The 17,518-nt window shown below is 36.8% G+C and overlaps 1 protein-coding gene across 16 annotated transcripts in view; it reads left to right on the top strand.

Annotated features, from left to right (window-relative positions):
* The window catches only part of GPHN (gephyrin), a 667,615-nt gene that overhangs the window by 348,220 nt on the left and 301,877 nt on the right, over positions 1-17,518 (top strand). For all 16 annotated transcript variants that reach the window (XM_032179254.3, XM_032179251.2, XM_032753695.2 and 13 more), the window contains one exon: positions 8,447-8,541. In XM_032179254.3, the coding sequence (XP_032035145.1) occupies positions 8,447-8,541 (95 nt within the window). The remainder of the gene's footprint in view (positions 1-8,446; positions 8,542-17,518) is intronic.

The raw sequence follows: 17,518 nt of genomic DNA, 5'->3' as shown, positions 1-17,518 counted from the left end.
ACATCCCCTTGCTTGATATTTAGGGCTCTAATTTTAACATCCCTGAGAAGGTGTAAACCTCCATAAAGCAATTTATAACATAGAAGTAGTGTTTCATCTTGGTAATTCTCAAAATCATAACAGATAGATTGGCTTTGGAAAATAAGTAATAAAGATTGGATAATGACATGGATGAATCTGGAAGCCATCATTCTCAGCAAACTAACACAGGAACAGAAAATCAAACACTGCATGTTCTCACTCATAACTGGGAGTTGAACAATGAGAACACATGGACACAGGGAGGAAAACAACACACACTGGGGCCTGTCGGGGAGGTGAGGGGGAAGGGGAGGAAGAGTATTGGGACAAATACTTAATGCATGCAGAGCTTAAAACCTAGATGACGGGTTGACAGGTGCAGCAAACCACCATTGCACATATACCTATATAACAAACCTACACATTCTGCACATGTATACCGGAGCTTAAAGAAAAATTAAAAAAAAAAATTAAATATGTAAAAAGAGATTGGATAATGCTAGCAAAATCCTTGTTTTTGTTAGTTTTTCTTTGAAATGTCTCCCATTGTTAAATATCCCGTTATGCTAGGATTCGCTGTACCAGTAAATTGCATCAATTCTGGTAATCCTGTATTCTATATAATTGGAAGGGATTAACTAATTTATATGCATTCTTAACTTTATTTATAACATCAATTAGCATCTAATACATACCTGATGCATTTTAACTGCTTTTGTCCAGAGCTACAATCTTATTGAAGAGTAGCATTCTACTTTCAAAGAAATATTGAAATATAAACCTTTCTCTCTATACCTTCATAATTTACTTTTTGTTTGCCTTTCTACTTATTTACTGTAATACTTCATTTTGCGAAGTTTATTTTTGTATTGCTTCCAACTATTATAACTTGCTTAATTTTTGGAAACAGAGGACTGGAAATGGATTAAGTCATGTATTTCACCCTCAAGTTTTAGCCTAAAATGTATCTTGACCATTATACAATAAAATATATACCTATTTTGATTGACCCTTCGAAAATGAAGTTTTCCTGTCTTTAGGAAAATTTAGGAAACTTTAGGAAAATGAAATTTTCCTTTCATTAGCATATTCCAGGTTTAACTATACTTATCTTAAGAATGCTGTGTCCTCCGGGCATGGTGGCTCACGCCAGTAATCCCAGTACTTTGGGAGGACGAGGTGGGCAGATCACCCTGAGGTCAGGAGTTCGAGACCAGCTTGGCCAACATGGTGAAACCCCATCTCTACTAAAAGTACAAAATTAGCCAGGCATGGTGGTGCACACCTGTAATCCCAGCTACTCGGGAGGCTGAGGTAGGAGAATCACTTGAACCCGGGAGATGGAGTTTGCAGTAAGCTGAGATCATGCCACTGTACTCCAGGCAAAAAGAGCAAAACTTTGTCCCCACACCCCCAAAAAAAAGTGCCCTATCCTAAAACTCCTAGTATACAGGTAAACCCCTTCACTTCATTTTTTATTTAAAAAAGACAGTTGGGCAAGATGGCTGAATAGGAACAGCTCCGGCCTGCAATGCCCAGCAAGATCAATGCAGTAGGCAGGTGATTTCTGCATTTTCAACTAGGTACCCAGCTCATATCGTTGGGACTGGTTAGACAGTGGGTGCAGCCCATGGAGGGCGAGCTGAAGCAGGGTGGGGCGTTGCCTCACACAGGAAGCACTAGGGATCAGGGAAGTCCCTCCCCTTGCCAAGGGAAGCCATGAGGAACTGTGCATTCTGGCCCAGATACTATGCTTTTCCCACAGTCTTTGCAAACTGCAGACCAGGAGATTCCCTCAGGTGCCGACACCACCAGGACCCTGGGTTTGAGGCACAAAACTGGGAGGCCGTTTGGGCAGACACCAAGCTAGCTGCAAGAGTTTTTTTTCATACCCCAGTGGCGCCTGGAATGCCAGTGAGACAAACTGTTAACTCCCCTGGAAAGGGGGCTGAATCCAGGGAGCGAATTGGTCTAACTCAGCAGATCCCACCCACACAGAACCCAGCAAGCTAAGATCCACTGGTTTGAAATTCTCACTGCCAGCATAGCAGTCTGAAGTCGACCTGGGACACTCCAGCTTGGTGCGTGGAGGGGCATCCACCATTACTGAGGCTTGAGTGGGCAGTTTTCCCCTCACAGTGTAAACAAAGCAGCTGGAAGTTCAGACTGGACAGAGCCCACCACAGCGTAGCAAAGCTGCTGTAGCCAGACTGCCTCTCTAGATTCCTCCTTTCTGGGCAGGACATCTCTGAAAGACAGGAGCCCCAGGCAGGGGCTTATAGATAAAACTCCCATCTCCCTGGGACAGAGCACCTGTGGGAAGGGACGGATGTGGGCGCAGCTTCAACAGACTTAAACTTAGTTCTTTCCTGCCAGCTCCTAAGAGAGCAGCAGATCTCCCAGCACAGGGCTTGAGCTCTGCTAAGGGACAGACTGCCTCCTCAAGTGGGTCCCTGACCCCCATGCCTCCTGACTAGGAGAGACCTCCCAGCAGGGGCTGACAGACATGTCATACAGGAGACCTCTGGCTGGCATCAGGTGAATGCCACTCTGGGACGAAGCTTCCAGGGGAAGGAATGGGCAGCAATCTTTGCTGTTCTGCAGCCTTTGCTGGTGATACCCAGGCAAACAGAGTCTAGAGTGAACCTCCAGCAAACTCAGACCTGCAGCAGAGGGGCCTGACTGTTAGAAGGAAAACTAATGAACAGAGAGGAATAGCATCAACATCAACAAAAAGGACTTCCACACAGAAACCCCATCCAAAGGTCACCAACATCAAAGAGCAAAGGTAGACAAATCCACAAAGATGACAAAAAAAAAACAGTGCAAAAAGGCTGAAAATTCCAAAAACCAGACCACATCTTCTCTTCCAAAGGATCACAACTCCTCGCCGGCAAGGGATCAAAACTGGAGGGAGAATGAGTTTGACAAATTGACAGAAGTAGGCTTCAGAAGGTGAGTAATAAAAAACTCCTCCGAGCTAAAGGAGCATGTTCTAACCCAATGAAAGGAAGCTAAGAACCTTGAAAAAAGGTTAGAGGAATTGGTAACTAGAATAACCAGTTTAGAGAAGAACATAAATGTCCTGATGTAGCTGAGAAACACAACATGAAAACTTCATGAAGCATACACAAGTATCAATAGCCAAATCGATCAAGCCGAAGAAAGAATTTCAGAGATTGAAGATCAAATTAATGAAATAAAGCATGAAGACAAGATTAAAGAAAAAAGAATGAAAAGGAACGAACAGAGCCTCCAAGAAATATGGGGCTGTGTGAAAAGACGAAACCTACTTCTGATTGGTGTACTTGAAAGTGACAGGGAGAATGGAACTAAGTTGGAAAACACTCTTCAGGATATTATCCAAGAGAACTTCCCCAACCTAGCAAGACAGGCCAGCATTCAAATTCAGGAAATACAAAGAACACCACAAAGATCTCTTTGAGGAGAGCAACCCCAAGACACGCAATCTTCAGATTCACCAAGGTTGGAATGAAGGAAAAAATGGTAAGGGCAGCCAGAGAGAAAGGTCAGGTTACCCACAAGGAATCCCATCAAACTAATGGCAGATCTCTCAGCAGAAACCCAACAAGCCAGAAGAGAGTGGGGGGCCAATATTCAACATTCTTAAAGAATTTTCATCTCAGAACTTCACATCTGGCCAAACTAAGCTTCATAAGCAAAGGAGAAATAAAATCCTTTACAGACAAGCAAATGCTGAGACAATTTGTCACCACCAGGCCTGCCTTACAAGAGCTCCTGAAGGAAGCACTAAATATGAGAAGGAACAACTGGTACCAGCCACTGCAAAAACATACCTAATTGTAAAGACCATCGACACTGTGAAGAAACTGCATCAACTAAGGGGCAAAATAACCAGCTAGCATCATGATGACAGGATCAAATTCACACGTAACAATGTTAACCTTAAATGTAAATGGGCTAAATGCCCCCAATTAAAAGACAGACTGGCAAATTGGATAAAGAGTCAAGACCCATGGGTGTGTTGTATTCAGGAGACCAATCTCACATGCAAAGACACACATAGGCTCAAAATAAAGGGATGAAGGAATATTTAGCAAGCAAATGGAAAGCAAAAAAAAGCAGGGGTTGCAATCCTAGTCTCTGATAAAACAGACTTTAAACCAACAAAGATCAAAAAAGACAAAGAAGGGCATTACATAATGGTAAAGGGATCAACACAACAAGAAGAGCTAACCTAAATATATATGCACCCAATACAGGAGCACCCAGATACATAAATCAAGTTCTTAGAGACATACAAAGAGACTTGACTCCCACATAATAATAGTGGGAGACTTTAACACCCCACTGTCAGTATTAGACAGATCAACGAGACGGAAAATTAACAAGGATATTTAGGACTTAAACTCAGCTCTGGACCAAGCAGACCTAATAGACATCTACAGAACTCTCCACCCCAAATCAACAGAATATACATTCTTCTGAGCACCACATCACACGTATTCTAAAATTGCGAACATAATTGGGAGTAAAACATCCCTCAGCAAATGCAAAAGAACTGAAATCATAACAGTCTCTCAGACCACAGTGCAATCAAATTAGAACTCAGGATTAAGAAAATCACCCAAAACCACACAATTATATGGAAAGTGAAAAACCTGCTCCTGAATGACTACCGGGTAAATAACAAAATTAAGGCAGAAATAAATAAGTTCTTTGAAACCAATGAGAACAAAGACACAATAAACCAGAATCTCTGGGACACAGCTAAAGCACTATTTACAGGGAAATTCATAGCACTAAATGCCCACAGGGGAAAGTGGGAAAGATCTAAAATCAACACCCTAATATCACAATTAAAAGAACTGGAGAAGCAAGAGCAAACAAATTCAAAAGCTAGCAGAAGATGAGAAATAACTAAAATCAGAGTAAAACTGAAGGAGATAGAGACACAAAAAACCTTCAAAAAATCAATGAATCCAAGAGCTGGTTTTTTGAAAAGATTAACAAAAGAGATAGAACACTAGCCAGACTAATAAAGAAGAAAAGAGTGAAGAATTAAATAGACACAATACAAAATGATAAAAGGGATATCACACTGATCCCACCAAAATACAAACTACCATCAGTGAATACTATAAATACCTCTATGCAAACAAACTAGAAAATCTAGAAGAAATTGTTAACTTCCTGGACACATACACCCTCCCCAGACTAAACCAGGAAGAAGTCAAATCCCTGACTAGACCAATAACAAGTTCTGAAATTGAGGCAGTAATTAATAGCATACGAACCAAAAAAAAGCCCAGAACCAGACAGATTCACAGCTGAATTCTACCAGAAGTACAAAGAGGAGCTGGTACCATTCCTTCTGAAACTATTCCAAACAACAGAAAAAGAGAGACTCCTCCTTAACTTATTCTACGAGGCCAGCATCATCCTGATACCGAAACCTGAGAGAGACACAACAAAAAAATAAAATTTCAGGCCAATATCCCCGATGAACATTGATGCATAAATCCTCAATAAAATACTGGTAAACCAAATCCAGCAGTGCACATCAAAAAGCTTATCCACCACAATCAAGTCAGCTTCATCCCTGGGATGCAAGGCTGGTTCACATATGCAAATCAGTAAACATAATCCATCACATAAACTGAACCAATGACAAAAAACACATCATTATCTCAATAGATACAGAAAAGTCCTCTGATAAAATTCAGCAGCCCTTCATGCTGAAAACTGTCAATAAACTAGGTATTGATGGAATGTATCTCAAAATAATAAGAGCTATTTATGACAAGCCCACAGCCAATATCATACTGAATGGGCAAAAGCTGGAAGCATTCTCTTTGAAAACTGACACTAGACAAGGATGCCCTCTCTCACCATTCCTATTGAACATAGTATTGGAAGTTCCAGCCAGAGCAATCAGGCAAGAGAAAGAAATAAAGAAGAGAGGAGGTCAAATTGTCTCTGTTTGCAGATGACATGATTGTATATTTTGAAAACCCCATTATCTCAGCCCAAAATCTCCTTAAGCTGGTAAGAAACTTCAGCAAAGTCTCAGGATACAAAATCAACGCACAAAAATCACAAGAATTCTTATACAACAATAATAGACCTACAGAGAGCCAAATCATGAGTGAACTCCCATTCATAATTGCTACAAAGAGAATAAAATGCCTAGAATACAACTAACAAGGACCTCTTCAAGGAGAACTACAAACCTCAAGGAAATAAGAGAGGACACAAATGGAAAAACATTCCATGCTCGTGGATAGGAAGAATCAATATTGTGAAAATGGCCATACTGCCCAAATAAATTTATAGATTCAATGCTATCCCCATCAAGCTACCACTGACTTTCTTCACAGAATTAGAAAAAAAACTAATTTAATATGGAACCAAAAAGAGCCCATATAGCCAAGACAATCCTAAGCAAAAAGAACAAAGCTGGGCCTCAAACTATACTGTCTGACTTCAAACTATACTACAAGCCTGCAGTAACCAAAACAGCATGGTACTAGTACCAAAACAGACATATAGACCAATGGAACAGAACAGAGGCCTCAGAAATAATGCCACACATCTACAACAATTTTATCTTTGATAAACCTGATAAAAACAAGCAATGGAGAAAGAATTTTCTATTTAATAAATGGTGTTGGGAAAACTGGCTAGCCATATGCAGAAAACTGAAACTGGATTCTTTCCTTACACCTTATACAAAAATTAACTCAAGATGAATTAAAGACTTACATGTAAGACCTAAAACCATAAAAACCCTAGAAGAAAACAGGCAATACCATTGAAACATGGGCAAAGACTTCATGACTAAAACACAAAAAGCAATTGCAACAAAAGCCAAAATTGACCAACGGGATCTAATTAAACTAAAGAGCTTCTGCACAGTGAAAGAAATGATTATCAGAGTGAACAGACAACTTACAGAATGGGAGAAAATTTTTGCAATGTCTCTATCTGACAAAGGGCTAATATCCAGAATCTACAAAGAACTTAAACAAATTTACAAGAAAAAACAACACCATCAAAAAGTGGGCAAAGGATATGAACAGACACTTCTGAAAACGAAGACAGTTATGCAGCCAACAAACATATGTAAAAAAGCTAAGGGTCACTGGTCATTAGAAAAATGCAAGTCAAAAACCACAATGAGATACCATCTCATGCCGATTAGAATGGCGATCATTAAAATGTCAGGAAACAATAGATGCTGGATAGGATGTGGAAAAATAGGAATGCTTTTATACTGTTGGTGGGAGTGTAAATTAATTCAACCATTGTGGAAGAGAGTGTGGCGATTCCTCAAGGATCTAGACCCAGAAATACCATTTGACCCATTACTGGGTATATACCCAAAATATTATATATCATCCTATTCTAAAGACACATGCACACATATGTTTATTGCAGCAATATTCACAATAGCGAAGACTTGGAACCAACCCAAATGTTCATCAGTTATAGACTAGATAAAGAAAATTTGGCACATATACACCATGGAATGCTATGCAGCCATAAAAAAGGATGAGTTTATGTCCTTAGCAGGGACATCGATGAAGCTGGAAACCATGATTCTCAGCAAACTAACACAGGAACAGAAAACCAAACACCAAATATTCTCACTCATAAGTGGGATTTGAACAATGAGAACATACGGACACACGGAGGGGAATATCACACACCAGGGCCTGTCAGGGGATGGAGGGTTAGGGGAGAGATAGCATTAGGAGAAATACCTAATATAGACGGGTTGATGGGTGCAGCAAACCACCATGCCATGTGTATACCTATATAACAAACCTGCACGTTCTGCACATGTACCCCAGAATTTAAAGTATAATAAAAAAAAGTGGAGAAATCCGAAAAAAAAAGACAGTTAATTTATACTAAGGATTAGGAAGATGATAAATGTTTTCCTCTAGCCAGTACATGGGGAAACTTGACATGATGACTTCTTGAGATCCTTTTAATTGTATTATAAAAGCATAGAGCTAGGAGAGATATGGATTATCTCAGATTTTCAGAGACTAATTTCAAGAGTAATAGACAAAGGAAAATACCCAGATTACTTACCTGGTGAAAAATCCACTAAGTTGTTATAGCAATCTGAGGCCTCATTTTTAGAATTTAAGTTATTAGTGAGATGAGATTTCTTCCAAATACTTCTGAGCTATAAGCAATATGAAAAAGGACTGCTAATATAAAAATTTTCTTTATTTTCTTGGTCCTCAGTTTTTATTCAGTGGTCCTTGTGAATTGAGTCTGGATGCCTCAAAAAGATAAATGTTTCAGAAACTAAAAGTATGGTTATTGAAAGCCTGGTTTATAATCATTTTTAAGTGAGTTTTACTAGTCTGACTTCATTCTTTTTTGGCTTATTTCACTCAGTCTGCTATTTAATCTTTAATTACAGGCCACAAAAGAAGTAATAGAACGGGAAGCACCAGGGATGGCCCTGGCAATGCTGATGGGATCACTTAATGTTACACCTCTGGGCATGCTCTCTAGGTAAGAAAGTCACCAACATGTTGCAAAGAAAGTTAATTCCATACCACTAATCAATACACTATATTGATAAACCTAAAAAACTTTAGTCTTAACGCTTAAGTTTGCCCCTTTTTTATCCAGAGTTAAGAGCTTTAGTATTCTGTCAGCCACAATTTTCCCACTTCACTTCTTTCTGTTGTTGTTGTGTGTTTTTTTTTTGCTTGTTAAATTAAACTTTCAGAGACTGTCATATTACTACTGATAAAAGTTATCAATTCCAAACCCAGAGAATCCAGTTTACTACTATGTAAAGTTACTGTTTTCTGTGATTGTTTATAATCATCAGTTGATATCTATTAATTGTAAGTAAATACTAATTTAATAAAACTAAATTGCCAAGTTTATTAAAATAACTTGTTCTCACAAGTTAGGAGCTTATATTACAATTTATAAATAGGCATGTTGATGTGTTGTGAAAAAAAAAAGCTCAATTCATATTGTTAATCTTTTAATTCTTGGCAACTGGGTATATTTAAATTATTATATTACATTAATGGTATACTATTATTATATGAAATTAGTCTACCTAAAACTATGCCTTCATTGACATAGATGTCTATATCCATCCTCGATTTAATGGTAATTATTTGCTACTATTTTAGCAACTCTTAGAGTTAGATCCCCTAAATGAGGACAATTACATCACTTAAGTTAAAGATAGAAGTGGCAACTTAGTCAGAATCTGTTGAAGGATTTAATGAACGTTAATTAATAGTTGATCTCAGAGCAACCTAAAAATAAATAGCAGCTGTATAGTTTGAGGGTTTCATAATTTATAGCCATTTATGTATCCTGTGTGTAGTATGAATGTAAAATTAAATGTGTCCATTGACTAGTATGGAATATGAGTTGTAATGTTCTGTCTGTTACATAGACAAAGTTTATATCCCATCAGTGGCAGCCACTTGAAGCACAGATACAGGAGATTATGAATGGGTCATTAGTTACTATGTTCCCTTTGCTGTCACGTGTACTATAATATTTAATTTTAGTAAAAAGCAAATAAAGAATTAAAGTACCACGATAGAGACTAAAGCTAAAGTTCATGCTGGCCTTTAAGGAACTCCAGTTGATTCTTTCATAGTGTTCTTTTTTTAAACCATTACTTATATTCCCTACACCAATGAGGTCGGGGATCCCGTTTTTCCTATGGAATTAAGTAGTAGTTTTCAAACATAAAAGAACTCTTTCTTGTATACAAGCAATAACATCAGGAAAGAATTAAACTTCATTCTCTTGCTAATTCTTTTGTAATAAAATTTTAATTTGGTAAACATAATAATATGCTTATTTGCCAAGTCCCATATTAAGCAATAGGGATTCTAAGGTTAGAAAGAAAAATAAGAAATGGTCCTCCCCTTAAGGATCCCACAGTTTAAATGGAGAAATTATTCTTTGCAACTGTTAAGATAATTCTTCAAATTGAATATAGCTTTCTTGATCCAGTATAGAAATATCACTTTTTGTGATATTGAAAGGTTTTTCTGAATTAATTTTTTTCTCCCTTTTGTATCTTCATAATTACCGAACACTGGACTGCTGAGTGAGTGGAAAATTAATTAGCAGGAGCTGATTCTAATTACTTTGGAATATGTCGTTCATCTTTATCCTGAAGGCTTTGAAAATTAATGCAGATAAGCAGCATGGGAGCACCTTCTGGCTTTTCTGTCTGTGCATTGCTGATTTAACTGAGAATATATTTATAAACTTTGGAACAGATATAGTAGTTTACATTAGTTACAGAAAAGGGGATATTTCCCTGATTGTTCATTTTTTGTGCTTCTCAAAGCCTTTTTAAAAATTATTATTTTTATAACAGCCATGATTAGATTGGTACTTCCTTTCTACAGCCTTTCTATTTTGTATGCACTTTTGGCTTTGTACATGCTTCTGCTATGGAACATGTCATAGTATATTGTAATTAATTATTTGCTTGTCTGTATTACCTAGTTACTAGAAACTTCTTAAAGACAGGAGCTTTATCTTATTCTTTTTTACATCCTCAGCCCCTAAAACAAATTCTGACACATAGTAAGTACTCGAAAAATGTTTATTGTTGTGGTTACTGTGGATAAAGCAGTGTTTTACCGTAGTTCTATAGCATGTTTTTTTCAGGTAAATTAATGCATCAAGTTGGTGCTGTACCTTCCTATTTTTATGTCTAGAGAGCAGCATTAAATATAAATAAATGTTTAAATCATTACATCTGTTTGAAATGGTTTCCTACTATTTGGACAACTTAATATCCTCCAAATTTTTTATATAAGTAAGTTGGGAGATACTATGAAGTAATGGCTAAGAACATCATCTCTGAAGACAGATTGCTTGTGTTCTATGTTAATGCCTTTTTTGTTTTCGTTTTCTCATCTATATAATAAAGGTGTTAATAGTACCAAATTTCTTGGATAAAGTGAATTAATCTATGTAAAGCACTTAGAAAACTGACTCATAGTGACTCTTAAGTGATGACCATGGTTGTTTATTGTTAGAGTTTTTGTTTTTAGAGTAGGTCTGCTGGTGAAACCTTTTCTTAGCTTTTCTTCATTAGGAAATGTCTTTATTTCCGTATTACTCCTGAAGGATATTTTCACTAGATACAGAAATCTGGGTTGACTGTTGTTTTCTTTCAGCATTAAAAAAAAAAAGTAAAATAAAATATGATTCCATTCTCTTTTGCTCCATGGTTCCTGAAAAGAAATGAGCAATCAGTTCAAATTGCTGTTTCCTTATGTATAATGGCAAATTTCTCTGGCTGCTTTGAAGATATTTTTTCTTCAGCTTTAGTTTCAGCAATTTGATTATGATGTATCTGGGTGTAGTTTTCTTTTAGATTATCCTTCTGGGTTCAGTGAACTTTATGATGTTGTAAATTTATGTCTTTAACCAAATTTGGGAAATTTACTTTTTTTTTGCTGCTCCTATGACATGAATTTTAGATTTTTTGGTAATGTCTCACAAATCCCTGAGGCTCTGTTAATTTTTAAAATCTTTTTTACTCTGTATTAATTTTAGGTTATTTCTATGATCTATCTTCAAATTAGCTGACTTTTCCCCTCTTTCATCTTCATTCTGCCTTTGAGCATATCTAATAGTTTTTATTTCAGATATATTTTCAGTTCTAAATTCTCCATTTGGTTTTTTTGTTAATGGCTTCCATTTCTCTGCTAAGAACTTGTATTTTTACATTTATTTCAAAAGTATTGCCCTTTATGTCGTGGAGAATAGTTATAATAACTGCTTAAAATTATTCTTCGGACAATTTCCATATCTGGCTTACCTTGGGGTTGACATTGGTTGATTTCTTTTCCAATGAGAACTGGTCAAATTTTCCTTGTTCTATGTTGAGAAATTTTGGATTGTATCCTGGACATTTTGAACACTACATTGTAAGTCAATTATTAACTCCTGTTAAAATCCTCTGGGGAATTTTAATTAGTTTTAGCAATTGATCTGATTGGGTTCAGATTGTAAATTCTGTCTCACTTTCTGTGGGTAGTGGCTCAGCCTTTGCTATATTGTTAGTGTCTGTCTAGTACATGAATGATTTAGGAGTTAGTTTGAGACTTGGGCAGTAGTATATACTAGGTTTATGTTTTAAAAGCTTTTCTTATACCTCTTTTATACTGTCCCACGTATTCACAGCTCAGGGGTGACCCTGGAACTTGGGTCAGTTCACATCCAAAATTTGAGAATCCACCCTCTTTTCAAGAACTTTCCCCCCACTCTCCAGCTTCCAGGGGACCCCATTCCCAGTTACTCTGGCCAGAAGAGGTTTCTTACAGAGTATTAACTCCCTTTGCAATTATGTAGTTGTACACAACTGACCTTTGGGACAAAGAGCAAAAGAAAAGAAAAAAGAGAAAGAGATTCCTCTTACCTCAGTTCTTTAGACAATATCGGCTCCTTTTTTTTGTTTCCATTAGCCAAAGAGATAGGTAGGTCTTCTCTCTGAGCTTCGGGTGCTAACACTGTCATTATGTTATTGCAGCTCCACAATTAGGCCTAGCCCCATTAAGAGCTATTATTCAAGCTCTGACTTCAGTCCCAAATCTGCCTGCTATTATTTACATTCAACGTCTTCAGGTAATCACTGTGTACTCTGTAAACAATCAGTAGGAGAGAGAAGCTATGGTTACTTTCTCCATCTTGGCTGACACCAAAGAACAAGTGTTATAACTTTAATATCATATCCCTGACTTCATATTTACTAGCATTTACTAGCAGTGTTACCTTGGTACTTTACAAGGTTTAGCACATCTTGTTCCAGTGGTTAACTAAACTGCCCACAAAATAGTAGCATTTAACCTCCCTAAATTTATAATTTATTCCCTACTTGTTTTTTTTTAAAAGATCAAATACTCTTTTTTCCCCCTAAATTTCATTAAAAATAACAGACCAACCACTGTGGTTATACACTGAAGAATGATTTGTCATGGATTTTGTTCTGAGTTTTGTCATTAATTTGATTTATGATCTCTACTTAGTTTTATAGGGATATTACATAGCTCATAGAAATGTTATGAGGTCCTTTAAAGATTTACTCACACGTGTGTGTGTGTGTGTATATATATATATATATAAAAGATAAGAAATATCTAATTCATAAAAAAATTGATTGCCAGTTTTCCATTTTAGTATAAAGAGATTTACCATTGTAATCTTCAGTGACTCATCTTTCAATTCTTTAACTGTAATAAACACATGCACTGCTTTTAGGGAGGAGATAATATTTTCCATTTGCTGCCAAAAATGGTTTTATAACTAATATTGGTTAAAAGAAAAATTTCAGGAAATAACAACACAAAACTTATTTTTTATGGAAATGAATCAAATTTTTCTTAGTATTTTTTAGATAATATTAAAGTAACATGGGTCATTTAAAGTAATAGTACTATCATCTTGAAGAGTTTCTATTTTTTTAACCCACACCGAATATATTTAGCTTATGAAAGTCTATAGGGGAGCATAAGGTGGCAGAGTAGTATATATCAGGAATCTGTTTCTCCACCTGGACAACCATTGAACTGGCAGGATCTCTCTGATATAACTATTTTGGAACTTTGTAGTCTATTCAAAGGCTTACAGCTTACTGGAAAAGACTTGACTAGTAGATTTTGTTTAATTTGGGTCAATTTTAACCTAGTGTGCTACTAGCCAACCATTCTCCAGTGCTCCAGCTAGCAGGTACTAGGGTTTATAGGACAGCTTGTAGAAGACAGAATGGGTAATTAAGGACTTTATCTTCCAAATGTTGGGGATCCAGGTTCTATTGTGGATTACTGCTTTAGGTTGTAGAATTGCAGAGGCAAAGACAGGCTGCCATTGTTGCAACCCACACTGGCTGAAGTATCTTCAAGGGATTTATAAGGACAGTACCTACGTTTTCCCCTACAGTTTTCTTCTTCTCTTTTGGGACCCAGAAATTATAGGATTAGAAAATTCAAAAGCAGCTACATATATGGGGGAATTTAGAAAGTCACTATGCATGCCCAGAGGAAAAGGCAGGCTCAGAAAAAGAGAAAGGCCTTAAGTTTATACCTCAGGCTTATCTCTTACACAGAACACCTTATAATAATTTTTTTAAAAAAAAGCAAACCCTAGGGAAGGGAGAGAAGCTGATTTCCAGAATTACCATATTATAAGATTCAAATATGCAGAGTTCAACAAAAATAAAATGACGAAGCAAAGAAAAAGTATGATCCATTCAAATGAAAACAATAAATTGACAAAAATCCATGAGGAAGATGAAATGGAGAACTTACTAGACAAAGGCTTTAAAACAACTATCTTAAAGATTCTCAAAGAACTAAAGGAAGATATTGACAATGCCAAGATAATGATGTGTGAGCAAAAGTAAATATCAATAAATATATAAACAACATGAAAAAGAATCATTCAGGCAGCTAAAATGACTTCTCAGTTTAATATCATCTTTTAAGGCCATGATGGGACTGTCTATAATCAGGCTTCTCTCCACTGTATGCAGGAGGAAGCGGCCGCTATTAACAGCCCTCCCTTTGTGTAGCATTAGACAGCAACAGGCCACCCTGAGATTATTTACAGAGAACAGCTATAAAAACACTTGCAAATATATTCAGTCCAGACTAGAAAATACTTTTTCCCCATGAGTGTGAAGATTCATATTGTACGCTAGTAAATCTCTCTGCATGTGTTCATCATGACAATGTACTCAGGAGTTCTAAGTCATGATGAGCATCCTGCAGCAGTTCCAGTGAATCATGGATGAAAAACATGTATTCTTTAAAAAAAAAAGAAGAAAAAAGAATAATGAAGAAATGAGTTGACAAGTACAATCGCTGAAAAAAAAAATTATTAGAGGGATTCAAAAGCAGTTTTCAGCAGGCGGAAAAAAGAATCAGCAAACTTAAAGGCAGAACACTTGAAATTAACAAATCTGAGGAACAGAAACAAAGAAGATGGAAGAAAACTGAACAGAGCCTAGGGGACCTATGGAACAACATTAAGCAGACCAAGCATACACATTATGGGGATTCAAGATGGACGAGTGAGGGAGAAAGGGGCTTACCAGAGCAAAGACTCATGAACACTAATAAGCGTGGGAAACTGTCAGGTAGGCAAACCTAAACTATAATTGACAAATTGCTAGAGGTTCAGTGCAGACAACTATGAGAGTTAAAAACTTCAGGGAAACTCAGTCGCTACACTTTTGTGAAAACTGAATGGAACCTAAGGGACCTGTGGAACAAGTCCTTCAGAACAACCAGGTTCTCACAGTAAATATTAGAGGAAAATTCCCTCATGTTTCAGCAAGGAAGAGGAAAGGGAACTATTGTGAAATACACCAGGGTACTCTGTTCTTCTTAATGAGCCCTAACCCCAGAAGAAAATACTTAACCTAAGCCTACCCTGCTGGAGTATAATCAAATACTAACTTACCTAGGGTAAGGGAAATACCCAACTTCAGCTCACTCTAGCCATCTTCTCCCATGTAACAGGTGAGGAAAAATTGAGAAAAACTCATGAAGTTCACTAAAAGGCTCACTAAAAGACTGAGACCTGGCCAGGCATGGGGGCTCACACCTGTAATCCCAGTGCTTTGGGAGGCCAAGGCAGGTGGATCATGAAGTCAGGAGATTGAGACCATCCTGACTAACACAGTGAAACCTCATTTCTACTAAAAATACAAAAAAAATTAGCTGGGCATGGTGCCATGTGCCTATAGTCCCAGCTGAGGCAGGAGAATCGCTTGAACTTGGGAGGTGGAGGTTGCAGTGAGCCAGGATCACGCCATTGCACTCCAGCCTGGTGACAGGGTGAGTCTCTGTCTCAAAAAATAAAAAGACCAAGACCTAATGATAGGACTATAGAATATTTCCCCAACCCCACACATCCCCACCACATTACTAGAGGCCTGTCTACAGCAGTTCCTTTTACCTGGTATATCATGTTTGGCTATGAAGAAAAATTACAAGGCATATCAAATGGCAAAAAAATATGATTTGAAGAGACAAAGCAAGCATCAGAAGTAGACATGGCAGGAATGTTGGAATTATCAGACTGAGAATTTAAAAATCATTGAGATTAACATGCTAAGTGCTCCAATGGATGAAGTAGATACCATGCAAGAACAGATGGGTAATGTAATCAAAGAGATGAAACTCCTAAGAACCAAAAATAAATGCTAGAGATCAAAAACACTATAACAGACATAAACAGTGCCTTTGATGGGCTTATTAGTAGAATGGACACAGCTGAGGAAAAAAAAAAACTCTTGAGCATAAGGATCTCTCACCATATACCTCCAAAACTGAAAAGCAAAGAGAACAAGGTCTGAGAAACAAAAAAACAGAACAGAATATCAAAGAATTTTGAGACAACTCTAAAAGGTAGAACATCTACATAATGTGAATACCCAAAGAGAAGAACAAGAGAAACAGAAGAAATATTTGAAACAATGACTGAGAATTTCCCCAAATTAATGTCAGATGCCACAAAAACAACTATACCTAGACATACCATCTTCAAACTAGAGAAAATCAAAAATAAAGAAAAAATCATGACAGAGTCCAGAGGGAAAAAAAACTCCATATCTATAGAGGAAGAAAGATAAGAATTACATTCAACTTGTCCTCTGACACGCATTTAAAAAATCAGTCTATGACTTGGGGCATACAGTATGTAAAGATGTAACTTATGACATCAGTAACTAAAAGGGGTGAGGACAGAGCAGTATAAGAGCAGAGGTTTTATATGCTATTGAAGTTAAGCTGGTATAAATTCAAATTATTACTTTAGGATGTTAAATGTAATCTTCATAGTGGCCACAAGGAAAATAGATACAGGATGTACATTTAAAAAATGAGAAAAGAATTAAAATATTTCACTAAAAAAAATAAGAACAAATGAAGACAGTAATGCAGGAAATGAGGAGTTAAAAAGCTATAAGCCATATGGAAAACCCTTAACAAAATGTTAGAATTCCTTTTTTGTCACTAATTACTTTAAGTGTAAATGGATTAAACTTTCCAATCAAGAGACAGAGATTAATAGACTGGATAGGAAAGCATGATCTGGCTATATGCTGTCTACATGAGACTCATTTTAGATCCAAAGACATAAATAAGTTGAAAGTGAAAGGATAGAAAAAGATGGGCAAATAGTAACCAAAAGCGAACCATGGTGGCTATAATAATATCAAATAAATTTTAAATCAAAAATGTTTAAATATCTTAAATCCAAAAAGTTTACAAGAGACAAAGGATATATGTTACTAGAAGGTTTAATTCTGCACAGTAATATTATAAACATTTATGCACTTAATAATAGACTATCAAAATAGATGAAGCAAAAATGGACAGAATTGAAGAGGAAAATAGACAGCTATGCAAGAATAGTTGAGGAATTCAATACCCCACATTCAATAATGGATAGAACAGCCACACAAAAGGTAAGTAAA

Source organism: Hylobates moloch, unplaced genomic scaffold (genome assembly GCF_009828535.3).
Source record: "Hylobates moloch isolate HMO894 unplaced genomic scaffold, HMol_V3 SCAFFOLD_16, whole genome shotgun sequence".
Lineage (NCBI taxonomy): Eukaryota > Metazoa > Chordata > Mammalia > Primates > Hylobatidae > Hylobates > Hylobates moloch.
This window is presented reverse-complemented; position numbering and strand designations above follow the sequence as displayed.